This window comes from Chiloscyllium plagiosum, unplaced genomic scaffold, assembly GCF_037043375.1.
Source record: "Chiloscyllium plagiosum isolate Xiang-an unplaced genomic scaffold, Cpla_swu_hap1 HiC_scaffold_4, whole genome shotgun sequence".
NCBI classification, from domain to species: domain Eukaryota; kingdom Metazoa; phylum Chordata; class Chondrichthyes; order Orectolobiformes; family Hemiscylliidae; genus Chiloscyllium; species Chiloscyllium plagiosum.
Genome location: NW_028270142.1, coordinates 124,374,372 through 124,392,469, shown reverse-complemented (window position 1 = coordinate 124,392,469; position 18,098 = coordinate 124,374,372). Strand labels below are relative to the sequence as shown.

Below are 18,098 nucleotides of genomic sequence, written 5' to 3'. Positions count from 1 at the left end.
TAAATAAGGATGAACAATTTCCTTTGATGGGGAGATTTAATAAACAAGAGGGCAGAAATCAAGGTAGTACTCACCCTGGAAAATAAACCTAGATTTATGAAAATTTCCTAATAATGTGGGTTCTTTACATATTGGTGAGTGAACTGCAAGTTTACAATAATTTTACACTTATCAATTATTCGAACAGTTCATTAATTGCTCATGGAGTGAATATGTGACTGTCAGTGTGAGCAGGAGAAAGCCCTGATGAAGGGTTTATGCCTGAAATGTCGATTCTCCTTCTCCTCTGATGCTGCCTGACCTGCTGTGCTTTTCTAACGGCACACTCTCGACTTTGACAGTGTGAGTAGTTCTGATTGGCCATGGCTTTACAAGAAAATTAGTAACTGTGTGAACTATGAGAGTGTGGAAGAAACAAAGGCATAATCTGAGTATGGACAGTCAGATGAAGCTTGTCAATGATATTGTGTTCAGTTGACGTTAACTGCCCTGTGAAGTGGCTGAGCAAGCCAGTATCAATTGTTCAGGAGGTGTGTGCACCATTGCTTTCTATGGGAACATGGAATGGACTAAAACGGTTGATCTTCCCAGCAAAGTCCAACTCACAAGAATGAGTAATAACACAAAGTAATTTTGTTTAAGTTTCAGTATAAATAGGACATTTCATGTAATTAAAAGAGGTAACTTCATTTGATTATGGTTCTGTAATAACATAATTTCAATCAATATAGGGATGAAAGACTTTAATTATTTAAAGAAACTGGAAAAGCTAGGATTTATCTTAGGGCTGAGAAGTTTAAGGGGAACTTGAATAGTTTTTCAAAATTCTGACAGGTTTTCAGCAGTAAATAAGGAGGAACAATTTGCTTTGGTGGGAAGATTCAATAAAGAGGCCAGAAATCAAATGAAATTGTCCAGAACCCAGAGGACATTGGCTTAGGGTAAGAGGGGAAAAATTTAAAAAGGAACTAAGGGGCAACTTTTTCATGCAGAGGGTGGTGCATGTATGGCATGAGCTGCCAGAGAAAGTGGTGGAGGCTAGTACAATTACAATGTTTAAAAGGTATCTGGATAGGTAGATGAATAGGAAGAGTTAGAGAGATAGGGGCCAAGTGCTATCAAATGGGACTATATTAGGTTATGATATTTGGTCGGCATGGACAAGTTGGACTGAAAGGTCTATTTCCGTACTGTACATCTCTATGACTCTCTGACAAGAGGGTCAGAGGAGAGAATGAGGAGGAACGTTACAAGGCAGTAGTTTACACAATTCTGGACTTCTCTGGTTGAAATGTTGTTGTATTCAAATTCAGTGGTAACTTTCAAAAGGGGTTTAAATGTATCCTTGAAAAGGAAAGCCTTGCAGTGCCTTGGGGGATAGTGTGGGCTAGTGGAACTAATTGGATAGCTCCTCAAAGGTGGACTATGTGGTATCCTTCTGTCCAGCTTAATTACAGAAATGAACAAGTTGTTTGATAAATCATGAGCAAAGAATTAAACAAATATCAGGGAAGATTATCGATTGGACAAAATCCACTTTCTCTTGCATTGTTATGCAAAGCAACTATGTTTGGAAGTAGGTGCATATGTAAGAAAGATTCAGTTGTTTTTGAAATTCTGCTGCCAGACTAAAGAATGCTTCTTTTTGTCACTGGGTATTACTAAAAATGATTGTTTCCAGAAGAACACCAGCTCACCATGCATGGATATCCTGTTTAATGTGCAAGTTAGACAATTATCTCTTTTGGAAGAAGATTGATGCTTATGGAAATTAGTATAGTCTGAGATGAGCACAATGATAATAATTATTATGATTCCTTTCTTGTTGCGTCTGGAAGAAGGAGTATTGTTCCCAAGGACAGCAACCAAAATCCACACTGATTCATAATGTGTTCATAACTAGGTGTCTCATTCGGTTACTTTGGACTTCAGAATATATTTATACAAAATCTTCTTTCATGATTGTGTGGAGACTTAATTGTGACCAGAATATACTTGGCAGGCTGAATAGCCTTTAGATGTTTTACACATTCTTTTGTATGCACAAAAAAACTCTGCAAAAGTACAATAATTGATTAAATAAAGCATTCATCAGAAAGCAGAATAAAACATGATCAAAGTTAAACACTCAGTCTCTTATGACTTCTGAATGACAAGAATAATTCTTTCCTGTATAGAAGCTCTGCAACAGGCATCAGACTTGGAAAGCATGTCTTTGAGTCAGAGAGGTTCATTACCTGCTTAATTTCAAATGGTTGCCAAGAACCACACTTTATATCATAATCTGGTGTTTGTCAAGACATCATGAACTGTGGTTCATAATTGGCATACTGTTAGGAAAGAGACGCTGAGCTCCAGTTTGGCACATTTGATTAGATAATATCAGAACAGTGACAGTGGCAACAGTCCAGTCATGGCCACACAGCAGATATTTGGTATGGGAACTGCAGAAGAAACATTGTTCTTCAATAATCCCACAGGAAATCACTGAATTGTTAAAGGACAAACTCGGCAGAAAATGAGGGCAAATAAAGAGGTGACCGGGCAGCACAGTCAGCTTTTGTTTGAGCTTAGTTGAGTAACGTCACTGTGCTTGGCTCCCCTGACTTTACTTGTTAAAGGAGCTCCTTGCCATATTGTGGTCTTCTGATGCAGAACATAAAGTCCTCATTTCCTGTGGTAGAATAAAAAATGAAATAAGAACAAGCAAATTGTTATTCGTCGCTATTGAACAAAGCAGCACTGGGCCATGGCCCAAATGCTGAGCCCAAGTCCATTGAACTGAGAGCCAAATTGAAAAGACTGGAATCATACATTCAAGTCATCACCACTATTAAAGGTCTTCCTTAGCTCTGAGCTAATTTGCTTAGTCTTGGTTTCTCGTACACAGCACAGTCTGTTTTACACAAAAGAAAGCCTAAACAAGCAAAGTTGGGCTGGATTGAACCCATTAGATTTAAACAAAATTGAATTCCTAGGATGTGCCAATGTTTTGTTTAACCAAGTCCTGTAGAGTTAAAGAATGAACAGTGGAACAGCTTGTTACTCATGCTTCTCAAATGCACTAATTGGAACAAAGAAGGTTTATCCACATTTTGTATTTCAGTACAAAGTGACTAGGATCAATTTTTCATGCAGGCGCGTTTAACCACAAGTGAGCAGTTCACCTGCAGTGTAATCTAATCATCTATCGTCAACTCAATGCCATTATTTTTGACAACTCTGTGCCCAGCTCAGACCTTTGTATGGTATTAGAATAATAGGAGTGACCAGCAAACTGTGAAATGAAAATGACATTTATGAGGAATTGTACCCTTAAAAAGGTAAGTGCCGTTATTATATTTGAGCTTTGAAAATGCTCAAAAGGCATTCTGAGAAATTAGCAGTTGACTGATGAGAGAGAGGAGGAAGAAGTGCCAAAATGAAAGAAAAGGTGACAATAAACAGAGTTCAGAAATAAAACAAATTCTGCAGGAGGGAGTGGGAGGGGGTTCAGTTCAGAGCATCCATCATCTGACACCTTGTCAAGGACTGATCAAGTAGAAGTTGTCTGTCTGGGGTGGTTGCAAGGAAGGGTTGTCTGGTTTGCCACTCCAGGGCACACTTTAAAATTATTGTTGTAAAATTCTGGGGGAGAATTTGGAGGCATTTATAAGGCCAGGGCACAATATCACTGACTGTTATATGTTCGATGCAGCACTGGTGGCCTTGCAGCAAATGGCTCCTTGCAGGCTTGAAATCTGAGAGTCCCTATTTTGATTGCCAGTTAGGTGTACATATTTATTTGGTAGCATTTTGCCAGATTCAGATAATCATAGTTGGTCTAGGTGATGATTGTGCCTTCTTGATAGGCAGCACCGTTTAAAATATGACATGCTGCAACTGATGTGCTTCCAAAGACTTATCCTACATTAAAGTAAGTCAGATCCTCAAGACAGTATTTTTGCAATTGGTTCTCTTTTTGCGGCCTACCTTCTGAATTAAAGCCTCACATGCACTTATCTTCTGAATAAAGATTGATGTGTATGTTTGTTTATAAATTTAGGTAGGAACTAACCAAATCTGGTGCAGTATCAACATTTTTGTTTCTCAGCACATCTAATTCAAATCTATTCACTACTGTAAGACTTTTGATGGCTCCAAGTGACAAATGGTTACCAAATATTGGTCATTGAAGTTAAGGTAATTTATTATTGATAAATATGAGCATAGCAATTGGATAAGGTATATAGTAATTCACTCAAACCAATCTACTATTCTGTTTTCACAATAGCTTAAAGCTTTTATTTTCAATGTCCTTCATCTTGTCCTCAAATGATAATATCTTAATGACGTATACTTCCATGGCTATGATCTGCACCCCGAACAATATGATCATTACCAAAATGTATTAGCCTTGGTTCAATAATAGCAATCTTGCCTCCAAGTCAGAGGTTGTGGATTCATATCTCACTTCAAGACTTCACTGCATAAACTATATTGACAGGTTTGTGCAATATTGAAGAAATAGTACACTATAAGTGGCTTGCCTTTTGGATGAGGAATTAAACTAAATTAGATGAACATGAAGTATCCCAAGTTTCTTTTGTTCTTGAATCAACATGACCAAAAACTCATTGCTTTTTTTGGCAGTTTTGTTGCACATAAGCTATTTATTGACATTATATGAGTTATTACATTTCAAAACTAATTCCTCTGTTGTTAGAATGAAATATGTTGTATGGTTGTGAAATATTGCACATAAATTAACAGTTCTTTCCTTCTCCATCTATTTGTGAGGCTCAGTGATCATTGATTGGGACCTTTAACCTAGACATGTCCACATCAATCACTGAATGGAAATCAGAAATTGAACCACCGGCAAGCATTTCCCCTATCTTTTTCAGAAATCCAAAGGTCAATTTTAGTAGCCATAACTCCACTCCACCAGCTAACTTAACCAATACATGGTTCAAATCTATAATCTTTATGCTTTGTATGGTTTAGATGCACATACATTCTTTGTTGCAAATGATAGACACATGCATGGTACCATATGGATATCTATCCATGTTATTTCAAAAATTATTATTTCCTGGTGTGGGAGAGCAAATTTTGTCTATTAAGACAGCATACATTTTTGAGCAGAATGGAGTGATGATTGAAGCAGAGTTGCTGTACAGACAGTTTATGGCACGCCAAGACCATCTAATTTATACTAATTGCCTTTTTCAGCACCCCAAATTTTCACACATAAACCTAATCATAAACTGAGATCAAGACCTTGTTGTTCTGTTTTCAGTCCATGGTGTCTGGGAGGAATGGTCGCCATGGAGCTTGTGCTCCTCCACATGTGGAAGGGGTCACCGAGATCGTACCCGTTCCTGCATCCAACCTCAATTTGGAGGGAATCCCTGTGAAGGACCTGAGAAGCAAACCAAGTTCTGCAACATTGCACTTTGTCCCGGTATGCTGTTTATTACATTTACAATTAATTCAGAGGCAGCATTCAAGATTAATTTTAATCCATCAGTTATGAAAACAACAGAGTTTTTTTTTACTTCACCTGATTTTATTCTCCATTGAAATGCAATATTGGGTTGTGTGTAAATCTGGTTTTCAGTTCAATCCTATGGGTTTTCAGTTAGTTAGATTAAAATTACCTCCTTAGATATTGTTACAATCCATGTGCAGAAACCTTGAACCAAAGTAAATTTACCAAACAACCCCAAAATGGCAATTTCACTTCTTGTAACTAGCACTTTAACAGTTATTAGACACAAGTTAACAGGAAAATGTATGTCAAATGAAAAGGTAAATTGCCATTAAATAGTCAAGATAACACCAAACATCTTGCTAAAAGCCAAAAAAAACCATCACTTTCTCGAGACAATGTGTGCTGCGGCAGTTAATGAGGTAACTCACCACCATCTTCTCAAGGGCAACTAGGGATGGACAATAAATGCTGACCAGTCAAAAATGCCTACATCTCACAAACAAATAAAAAATAAAGACATATGGCACTGAGTGCAGTGCCAGAGCTTTCCACATTCTGAGTGAAGAAAAGCTTCGTCATCTCAGTTCTAGAATTGATTTGCTCAAAAGCTGGGCTTCCTAACCATTTGACAAATGTCTTACAAAGACTAACCATAACCTAATGCAACTTTGGCCGATAAAAATCTGGTATTTTAGCCCAAGACTTCCGAATACACACATGTCCTATAATTGAGATCTTGTAGGTAAACTTCAGATGGGTAATCTGAAGGACTATAAACCAATCCTCAGCTAGCCTGTGAGATGGTCTTCACTTATGATGTGATCACATTCAAAGAACTTTATGGCTATTTGCCCAGAACATCTGTGTGAGGCAAGCTCTTTGGTTGAGGGTCGACATTAAGAAGTTAACTGGTGCAGATCACTAAACACTCGCCAACATCTCCTCTACGTCCATGATTTCAGCTCATGAAACCTGTAAATCACCCTCTACAACAATTTAATCTGCTTCTTGCCTAGCTTGATGACCTGGAATTAATTTGACAACAGTCAGACATCACAATCTGACAATATTATGGTAAAATTATCCCTGTAAAACTTCAGTCTCAACAGCCTGTGCTGACCTTTCTGAAATTACTGGAGATCCCACTAATTTATACCCAGCCAATTTGTCTCTTAACAAGAAATCAACGCTTCAGCAAGTGTATTAAGAATAATGCCCACAATAACAGAACAAAGTAGCTAAGCCACATTTTATATTAACCATACACAAGGGAACTGGCAAACAATTCCCATGAATGATGTAAATCATTATCTTTTATTTTTCAGTACCTTCAGCAATACTTTGGAAGAATTCTTACAATCTAGCAACATTGGCTACAATGCTGATCCTATCTCAAACAACAACTGTTAATTGTTTACCTCACTCGATGAACATGGGGATACTTTACCCTCAACCAAAATCTCTATAGCTTTCTATCCTCTGATTCATTCTCTCAGTGAGTTTATGGGAGAGCCCATGCTTGTCATAAACACTACTGGGAATGCTCCATAACTGGGAAAATGCAACAGTTTCCTTTATTATTCTTTAAACTCCAGCATTCAACCTTCTTATGAGTCATTGAGTCACAGCAACATATAGCATAGAAAAAGGCCCTTCAACCCAACACATCTGTGCTGGTCAAAACAGCCGTCCTAACTGAAATAACTGCACGGGGGTTGATATCTCATCACCAAGTCACCCATTATTTGCAAGTCCATAGTATATGGACTCTGACCGGCCAGCTCAGAGCAAGTCCCCAGTGTGAGGAGACACTCTGAGTCTCCTGTCATATCTGTCAGCCAGGGCTCCTTAATTGGCCCAGGTTAACAGCCCCAATTAAGGATCTCATACTCAATGTGATCCACCTGGCCCTCATTATAATCAGTACACTAATCCTAGACTAACCCTAAAGAATTAGCACATTGGTCCATTTAAATGAAACATGAACCTTCACATTTACTAACCTGAGAGGACTAGATGTTTATCTTCTCCACTATTTTGAGCATCAGTTTCTTCTCAACATCAATATTGAATTTGCTCTCATTCCAATTTATTTGCAAGGTTCAAAATTAGGACCTGTTGGTAAACATCTTGTCACTTGATTCATGTTCATATGCCATTACTGAGGATCCCCATATTATGCAAGACTTTATTACCAAAGAGACAGTATTCTTGATTTCCTGCACCAACATCATCTTTCTAAGTTTATCTAAGTTCTGCTCCACTTTCATGGATCTACACCATCCACCAACTGGCATTTCCTTTACCCTGACAAATTCTACATATGTCTGGTCAGTTTGCATTCTCAATTTTCTACATTTCTGCCTTTAGGTCACTAACTAAGTATTGAATTTGGCAATCTTTATTTTCTCATTGTCAAATGCATTGCTGAAAGAGAGGATTATACACAAAGCTGTCCATACGTAAACACTTTGTAGGAGTGCAGTTTTGTGGCAGTTTGCTTAAAAGACATTTCACTCCCTCTTCTCTAAATTTACGTCCAAAGGAGAAATTCTCTGAATCAGCTTTGACTCTCAGTCAGAAGATCAGAGTGGGCCATTTGGCTCATCAAGTCAGCTCTGCTATTCAATGAAATAATGGCTGATCTGACAATCCTCAACTCCACTTTCCTTCTTTTCCAATGCACACTTGATCACCTGAGTGATTAAAAAATCTGTCTGACTGTCGAGACCTGTGACAATTCCTTGTTAACTTAACTTCACCTAATTGGAAATCAATGCACCATTTTGATTTCCACTTTCCTCCCCTTTTTCTAAGTCAATCTTTTATTAGTTCTATTGCATTTCCAGTTATGGCCTGTTGTGTTTTATTATTAACAAACTATTCTGTTCTTTCCTAAGTCCCTGCTGCTGTGCAAATTCTTTAAAGATTCCATTCACCTGAGCTCCGAATTTTATGTTCAACCCCACATGCTTTGCTACAATCATTATTTTTGCAACTTGTTTCAAGTCACATCAAGACTGTTTCTTGCAATTAAGACTTGAACCTCTGAAGTACACATGTACATTTCCCAATCAGTCTCTATGTCTTTGTACTGGACTTTAATGTTGTTATGAACCAATGGGGAGGGCGGGGGAGAACCATAAATCAAAATATTTTTACCAAGTTACCTAAGAAATTCCCAATATTTCATTTTTTAAGCTTAATTCTAACATGAATTAGAACCAGTGCAAGCTAAATGTAAGTCAACAAGCAAATGATAATTGAAATGAAAAGGTATTTACGTATGTGATACCACAATAACTGCAAGACTCCCAAAACTGGAACACCATATGGAGGTCTGAAGTCCTCTACTCCGGTTCAGCTAGGTAGGATCTCCCACTTTCCCAATCATTTGATTCAGCCATCAAGTTCTATTCAGTGATAGCTACATTGCATCTAAACTCTCTAAGATGGTCATCCTTTGATAAGAACTGTCCTGCAGAACCTCCTCCTTTATATTTATGACACTCTCGATGGCTCTGATTTCTGGTACAATGTCCCTCTATTCACTCCATAATTGATAGCCTTATCCATGGCATCCACGCTCTTTACTCTAAGATTGCCTCTTTACAGCACATTCCTTCCCCATCCTCTCTTTGTTGTCAAAACATTCCCTCAAATTCTGTTGTATCAAACAGGCAATTAAATGTATTGATTCTTAAATAGCTTATTGAACATGATAAATCTAATTGCACAGGCCAGATATTTTGCTTCTGATTCATTAAAATGGATATCTGATTCAGATGATAAAATCTTAAATGAGTAAATATAAACTAGCAAAATTTGGGTTTGAGGACCGAGCCTTGTGTGACCTCACTAGTTATGTCTTGTCAACCGGAAACACATATAACTAGCGCAGTGCTGCATTGGTAACAAACACAGGACATTGAGTAAATTTAAGGAGAAGATTTGCTGGTTTTTAATTAATAATGAGTTCAAAGGTTGTGGGGAGCAGGTAGGAAAGTAGAGTTGAGGCCAAGATGAGATCAGCCATGATCATAACAAGTGGTGTAGCAGGTTTGAGGACCTAAATTGACTACTCCAGCTCATAATTCCTATATTTATCCCTGGACTGTACTCAGGTTAGATGATTTTGCCAAAAGTGATAACAGAACAGCGTAATTGGCTTTTTTTAATGGAAGTAAATGTTTGGGGTTTTCACTCTTGATTTCTAAAGCATACAAGGTATGAGCCAAGTGCTGGACAATGGAATTAAAAGATTTAGATGGTTGTTTTGACTGGCATGGACATAATGGGCCAAAAGCCTTTTTTGGTGCTGTGGATTTCTATTCCTTTATTTCCACCATGAAAATGCATTCCAGGTGAGGACAGCTTCACCTGTGAAGTAAATTGTTTTATTGTCATACAAAATTGTGAAAGTTAACCAGTTACAGTTAATTAATCTCTTCAATATAGTAAAAGACCTTAAGATATTTCAATAGTGCAATCAAATAAAAATTGTCTCAGAGCCGAAGATTAGAATGGGTGCCAAAATGTTTGATCAAAGTGGTACAGACATATGATTTGGACTATACTGCTATATTCACAACTAACTATAATTAGAAGAAAGACACAATAACAAAATAAAATCTTGCCAGACTTTGAGAACAGGAAAGAAACAATTAGGACCAATGAACAAGTCCCTTTGATGACAGTTGGGATGGATTTTATCCCAAGAGAAATAGATTGAGTTGGGGAATTTCACAACTCACTAGACCCAGCTTGGTAGAATATTTCCCTTGAACATTATCATCCAGTAACCAATTTAGGAAACCTCACTGGCCAAGTGGAGATGAAAGGCAAATGAACTTCTCATCATTTAATATGGCTGTCACTCCTGTGATACTCCAAGCTTTTAAATGTCCTGACGTATTACTGTCTTATAAAAAAAAGCATGCTTCTCTTCATACACCACATCAAAGATAGCTAACAAGTTAATTAACCCTTTTAAGTGTCAGTAAACAGTAAACTTGTAAATCCTTATTGAGTAGCTAAACTTTAGAAACTCAGCCAATCATTTATTATAGCATAATCCTACCCCTCAGGGTAATATTATATTCATAGAGGTCTACAGCAAAGAAAAAGGCTGTTCAGATCATCAAATCAGGTCTGTTCTAAAACAAGCACGTAATGATTCTAATCCCATTATTCAGCACTTGGCACAGAGCCTTGAATGCCTTAGCCTCACAAGTGCACATCTCAATACTTCTTAAATATTATGATGCTTTTTGCCACTCTCACCCTTACAGGCAGTGAGTTTCAGATTCCTACCACCCTCTGGGTGAATAAAATGTTTCGTCACACCCCATCTAAACCACCGGCCTCTTACTTTAAATCTATGCATCCTGATCATTGATTGTTCCACCTAGGAGAAAGGTTTATTCCTGAATACCCTGTCTATGTCCCTCATAATCTTATACATCTCAATCATGTCTCCTCTCGCTCTCGTTTGCTCCAGGGAAAATAATTCCAGTCTATCCAATCTCTCTTCACAACTGAAATCTCCAGCCCAGGCAACATCCTGGGAAATCTCCTCTGTACCCTCTCCAATGCTGTCACATATTACAAAGAGCTCTGTTAAAATAGTATGAAAGGATAGTTTTCATGAAACCTATGTGTATCAATTGAATAATTCCAGCAGAGTGTATTTCTCACTGACAGTGACAGCCTGTTTCTTTCTAAATGAAAGAGTGGAAATTAAATAAAAAACTTCAAATCATGACAGTTATAAGGATTGTATATCACCATTTAAGGGTACTTACAATTCAACATTGAGTTCAAATCGCTCTCCCACCTGTGTGCTGTATGTCCTATTCCCTTTGTTCTACCAACAAATACTGGATCTTTTTGAAATGGGAGTGGTACTTTCACATTCAGCTCCTGCCCCCATTTTTAAAGGCTTGTCTGCTCTTCCCAACTCCATTAAAATTCAACCCAAAAATGAGTCTCCCTCCCTGCCTTCTCAGCCCAGTTTCTCATGAGAAAGAAAATAAAAATATTTCTTCACCTCTCCTATATTGTGTACTTTATTGATCTTCTCTATTAAATTATATCATCAGATAACCTTCAGAATAATAAGTTTCAGCAATTTTTGTTTTATATTCATTTATATGCATTTTGATAATTAAATTACTCAGCATTGCAATCAACTTGCCACAGATATCTTTGCTAATTCCCATCATAACCTTGAAAATGCGGTGTTTTAATTTATAGTTGTTTGTTTTCTTTCCAACAAGTGGATGGGAACTGGAATGATTGGTCTAGCTGGAGTCAGTGTTCTGCCACTTGCTCAAATGGGACACAACAACGGACAAGGGAATGCAATGGGCCTTCCTTTGGTGGAGCTGAATGCCAGGGTTTCTGGTCTGAAAACAGGCCATGCTTTCCAAGACAGTGCCCAGGTAAGGTTCATTCATTCAGATTGTGTCCTGTGCTTTTTGTTAGTGAATTATTCAGCGATACCATTTTATAAAGGGAGAGGGAAAAGCTGACAGGGAAGAGCTTCAATATTTTATTCTTGAATTCGCTGTGAACCCAAATTCAAATCTTCAGATTCTCTTATTAAGTTAAAAACTATGGTCTTAATATGACTGGAAAAGTATTCAGCTCCCACAAGTCCAAGGCGCTAACTTTCTTTGTGGAAGATCTGGCATACATCCACAAGGAGGTTCCACCACTGAGTCTGTCACAGCACCAAGGGCTGCGCAGAGAGGTTCTCAATTTTCAGAATGTTTGGGAGGTATCCTTTCTAGTATTGGCACATTTTGGCCACTACTATACTGGTAAGTGACAAATAATGTAGTCCTGGAAAACAACCTCTTCTTCAAGGTTTCCTGGGCCATGAACACATTTTGATAGGTGGATCTTTTTAAACATTTTCTGTTTAAATAACCATTTTCCTTTTACACATTGGGGTGGGGGGTTGGTGGACTGCAGTCCAGGAACCAGAAAGGCTGATATTTGAAACCAGAAAGGCAGTTATTTGTTTTCGGGGCAGCTTAAATGTAATAAAAGCTGAAACCAAATAAACTTCCAAATAAACTTGGGAATTTTCCACTCCCAGCAGGAGTCCTTCCATATAAGTGTTGGGGAGTAATGGATGTCACAATACTAACAACCCTCAATGGAATCTCACCAACCAAACTGGAATGTGGAAGCCTAATTTCTGAGCCTAAGCTTCTCAGCATAATGCTGTTCTGCAGATTTTTGGGATCCATTGTCTGAACAGGCACTTGCCTCATTTTTGTCCATATGTTCTGCAATAGCAAATCTCAAAAAACATGTTGATCACTGAACCAGTGCATATCCCCTTTTCAAGTTACAGCTTGATGTTGCTATATTTTTCTAGATACTGCCAAAGCATGGCTCACTGATATACTGAATCAGAGTCTTAAAACACACTGATTATGTAAGTGACCAGAGTCTTGTCAATTATGATGAGGTTAATAATATGGAGCTGGTAATGTTGCATAGCAACTGGTGACTTGTGAAATGATCCCTGCTTTGGCAGGATTGTTCCAGCCAATAGTTTATTGTCAGAAAAACTGAATTGAGCAACTTGCAATATGTGCTGTTATAATATGATTGTCTCCCTTGATTGGTAAGGTAGAATTTTCTGATTTGGAGTACTCTGTTTTAGCATACTGAGAGCAGGACTGACATTTATGTTGAAGAAATATGATGACAAATCTGACAGTCAATTTCATCTTTTGTAAATAGTGAAATTGGATTAGTTGTAAGGTGTTTTCAGCTGAGACTTCACCCTTTTCAACACTACACTGTTGACACCCAAGTGTTGGTCCAATGCCATACACAATTCCAACATGGGCCATTTGGTCAGATGAGTTGCAAACTGCCACTCTGTCTAGAATCATAGAGTGACAGAGTCATACAGCTTGGAAACAAACTTTTCCATTCAATTAGTCCATACCGATCATGTTCCTAAGTTAAACTAGTCTGACTTGCTTGCATTTGACCCATATTCCTCCCAATATTTCCTATTCATCTACTTATTCAAATGTCTTTTAAATGTTGTAACTATACCTACATCTTTACTGTCACTGACAGTTCATTTTGCACATGAAACACTCTGTAAAAAAATTGCCAATCATGTCCTTTTTTAAAACTTCCTCCTCTCACCTTAAAATTATGCCTCTTAGTTTTGAACTCCCCCACCCTAGGGAAAAGACCCTTGCTATTCACCTTATCTATGCCCTTCATGATTTCATAAACCTCAATAAGCTCAGTCTCCTAAGCTCCAGTGAAAAAAGTCATAGCTTATCTAACCTATTTTTATAACTCAAACCCTCCATTCCCAGCAACATCCTGGCAATTTTTTTCTGAACTGTCTCCAATTTAATAATATCCTTCCTAGAGCAGCGCGACTGGAACTGCATGCGGTGCTCCAGAAAAGGCTTCATCAACATCCTGTACAACTTCAATATAATATTCCAACTCCTTTACTCAAAGGTCTCAGCAATGAAGGCAAGCATGGTTAATGCCTTCTTAACTACCCTGTCTACCTGTGACACAAATTTCAAAGCATTGTGAACCTGAATCCCTCTACATTATGTTCACCAAATATGACAAGGCCCGCTGAAGAGCACCAATCCTCTATTTTACTCTTTCCACATGTAAAATAATGCTAACAGGAGGTAAACTTTGAATCAACAAAATAGTAAAAGCCTTACAAGTCTTCCTGAAGTACTTTGTGTTGAGTTTGCCCGCATTGCTACTCTTAGAATCCCTACAGTGTGGAAACAGGCCATTCAGCCCAACAAGCCCACACTGGACCCTCTGATGAATAACCCACCCAGATACATTTACCCTCGACTAATGCACCTAACCTACACATCGTGATCACTATGGGGAATTTAGCATGGCTAATTCACCTGACCTGCATATCTTTGGATTGTGGGAGGAAACTGGAGCACCCGGACGAAACCCAAGCAGACACAGAAAGAATGTGCAAACTCCACAAAGACAGTCGCTTGAGGTTGGAATCAAACTCGGATCCCTGGTGCTGTGAGGCAGTGGTGCTAACCACTGAGCCACTATGCCACCCTAAAGCTTTTGTTTCTTTAAAGATATACTTTTGCCCCCATCACTTAAAAATGCATGTCACATTTTCTTTTCAGAATTGCCTAAAGCTCCAACCACTAGGTATCACTTTGTGAAGTGAGCACTCATGTTCTCATTTGTCAATGATTTTTTTTAAATACAAGCATAAAATATAATAAAACTGTCTAACTGTAGGATAGAGTAAGTCGATGCTGCATGTGGGATATCTCCAAAGTGGAGACTACTGGAACTCCAGACATCATGCTCTCTTCAAATTGAGATCCATTAGCAACTTTGACTTTTTGTTTTACAGTGGATGGGAAATGGCAAAAATGGAACAACTGGGAACCATGCACCAAAAGCTGTGATGGTGGGACACAGCTTCGAGTGAGGGTCTGCTCTGGGCCATTTTTTGGAGGACTGCAATGTGATGGACCTCAGGAGGAGTACAGATTGTGCAATGACAAAAAGTGCCCAGGTAAAGATTTGGGGCTGTGGATGTATTCTAATCTAAACTTAAATGAGTGTGATGCATTTGGGAAAAGCTTTTGTGTCATAACTTTCTGTATTTATCGACTGAGGAAGTTGTTGGTCATAGTTTCTATTCCACAAACGATGACCCACTGAGGATCTGCAATGTGCATTTACAAGCATAACCATGAAAATGAGTAATTATATGGTTTTGAGAAAATTGAGACATGGAACTATTTAAAACAGCAATTGAAGAGTTGAAAGACAAAAAGAGATTTAGCAAGAATGAGATATCAGGAGAAATTGAAGAGACTAAGCTGTATTTTTCTGAAAATGAGGAAACTGAAACATGACCTGATAGACATCTTCTTAATTTTTATTTTACAATTCTGAATGTGTTCAACAGTGTAAAGATAGAGAATATTCTTTCAAAAAAATTAATAGCTAGGGGTCATAGCTGGAGAAGAGCCTCTAACAAATTTAATTTAAAAAATCAGAAAAACCCTCTGTACTCAGAATAGTGGGAATCTGAAGAGTATTGAGAGGAATTGCATAGATACATTCAAAGCAAAACCAGATATGTACGTAAGGAAGAAGGGCATGTCAACTGCATGGGAGGAGGCTCATGTGGAGCACAAATAAACCTTATTGAAAGGTCCTGAACCTCTGCTGCAAATTCAATTTTAATTTCATGGCACAGAATGCAGAGTTAGTTGTTTGAGTTCGAAATGCTTAAGGGAATTTTAATTTTTTTTAGAATTTATTCTTTCATTGCATGTGAGCATCACTCAGCAAGGCAAACATTTGTTACCCATATTTAATTGTCACTTGAACTGACCACCTTGCATTTCAGAAAGCAATTCAGAGTGAAGCACATTGGCTTGGGTCTGGATTCAGTTATCAGTCAGACCAGGTAAAGATTTCCTTCCCCAAAGAGCAGTAATGAAACAGATGGGTTTTTATGCTAATTTAAGTTAGGTTCATGGACTAGAACGATTAATTAACTCAACATAAATTCCAATAGCTGCTATGGTAGGATTTGAACACATGTTAAAAGCACAGGTAGTCTGGCCTCTGGATCATTAGTCCAGCGACATAAATATTACTCCACTTTCTCCCCCATCAAAATGAAAAAAGGCCATTACATAGAGTGGATAATTAATTGAGGCAGAGGAGGGATTTGAGTTATGATTTATAGGACTGCAGAAAGATTCATTTTGGGTGGCTGCTGTGAGGAGATGGACTGAATGGCTTCCAGTGTCATAAATATCCTATATTTCTATTTGTGGAATCTTGCTGTGGTGCCACCAGTAATCTGGAGGACCAGCAAAAGACTCTTTTTGTCTCCTTATGGGAAGGGCCAACAAACCACAAATTGATCAGGCAATGCCCAGGCCAGTAGACGTTTTCCCATGAATTAAGACCCCACAGGCAGGAATCACACTGACCAATAAGCAGCAGGAAGACCTTGTGCACAGCAGCACCAGAGGTTGAGGTCAGGCCTAATGGAGAAAGAATACCTACCACAGTCACAGGATCAAAGAGAGACCCAAGCCACAGGTATAGTGTTTGTGTGTGCACGTGTTCGTCCACGCACGCTCTCGCCCAGAACTATGTGCTGAGGGATGCATTAAATCTTGCGCAGCTGCTACCATGGCGCAGTGGAGAAAGACCACCATCCAAGATCTTTCTATTGAAGTCAAATAGGGGTCTGTTCAGTTATTGGACTCTCCCAATGCGTCAAATATGTGGAAATACAGTAGAGTCTTGCATAAGTGAAAGAAAATGCCTTAATTATTTTGTTAGGTAGAGTCAAACTCCGATGTTTGTTTGTTTCACCATATGTTACTGCACACAACAGAGCTGCTTTAGTTACTATGTATGTACAGAAAGGTATTTTTATGAATAAAGCACATTTTGAAATCAAAATGCTTTCATATGCGCATGCATGTGCACATGCATTGGGAGGGATATGTGCAGGTGTTGGTTCTGCAAGGAGTGGCAGGTAAAGTGGATCATGAGCATTGTTAGCAATGTCATGTGACTGACCCTCCTCGATGGAGTGCCTTTCATCAAGACCCCCCAAACCACCCCCCCCCGGCCAGGGATGACAACCTGGCTTCATGGTATCAGCTGCTGTGCACAGTACACCCCAAAAGGTCCACCTGAAGCTGATTTCCTCCCAGCAGGGGGCAGAATGAGGCCTTGAGTGATCACTTATTGGACAATTAAAGGGTTCGCTTGGTCATGCTCAGACCATGGGCTTCCCCTGTACGCTTGCCTCCCTTGTGTGATAAACCTGGTCTCTAGGAACTAACAATCAACTGTTAGGCCACTGCTGTGGGCATTGCTGGAGAAAAATCACCAGGACATAAAGAAATACATTCTGTTTGTCATTTTCTTGGAACATTTCTCTGCATCAGATGTGAAAATGTTGAAAATCAGAAAGAAAAGCTGGCAGGTTAACACTTAAGCACCATCCAATTGCATAATGGTTCTTTTTGTTTTCCAATTAGTGTAGGAAGTAACAAGGATAGATGCACTAGCCAACTGATGGTTGCACCATTCGGCAGGAGAGGAGGGGATGTCATGTAATGAAACATCCAGGAATACATTCAATTACTGTTGTCAACCGTACTTCCATCATAGCGTCATATAATATAGGACATAACCCATCAGCTCACCGAACCCTAACCAATTAAGTTCATTCAGTGTCTTAGGTTATTTCGGGCAGACACAGGAAGATGGTAAGGTTCGAGTAGGCCAACATCCCATCTAATTCAATGCCTGACTCATCCCCAAGCTCACTACCAGCCCAACAGCAGAAGATTACTACTGCCTCACAGCACCAAGGACTTGGGTTCGATTCCAGCCTCAGGCGACTGTCTGTGGGGAGTTTGCACATTCTCCCATGTCTGTGTGGGTTTTGGCTGGGTGCTCCAGTTTACTCCCACAGACCGTGGATGTATAGGTTGGATGCATTGACCATGCTAAATTGCCCATAGTGTTCAGAGATGTGCGAGCTTGTTGGATTAATTATGGTAATTGC

At 38.8% G+C, this 18,098-nt stretch overlaps 1 protein-coding gene across 10 annotated transcripts in view; it reads left to right on the top strand.

Moving 5' to 3' along the window:
- The window catches only part of adgrb1a (adhesion G protein-coupled receptor B1a), a 568,355-nt gene that overhangs the window by 238,476 nt on the left and 311,781 nt on the right, over window positions 1-18,098 (top strand). For all 10 annotated transcript variants that reach the window (XM_043687847.2, XM_043687845.2, XM_043687842.2 and 7 more), the window contains 3 exons: window positions 5,282-5,446; window positions 11,755-11,919; window positions 14,892-15,056. In XM_043687847.2, the coding sequence (XP_043543782.1) occupies window positions 5,282-5,446; window positions 11,755-11,919; window positions 14,892-15,056 (495 nt within the window). The remainder of the gene's footprint in view (window positions 1-5,281; window positions 5,447-11,754; window positions 11,920-14,891; window positions 15,057-18,098) is intronic.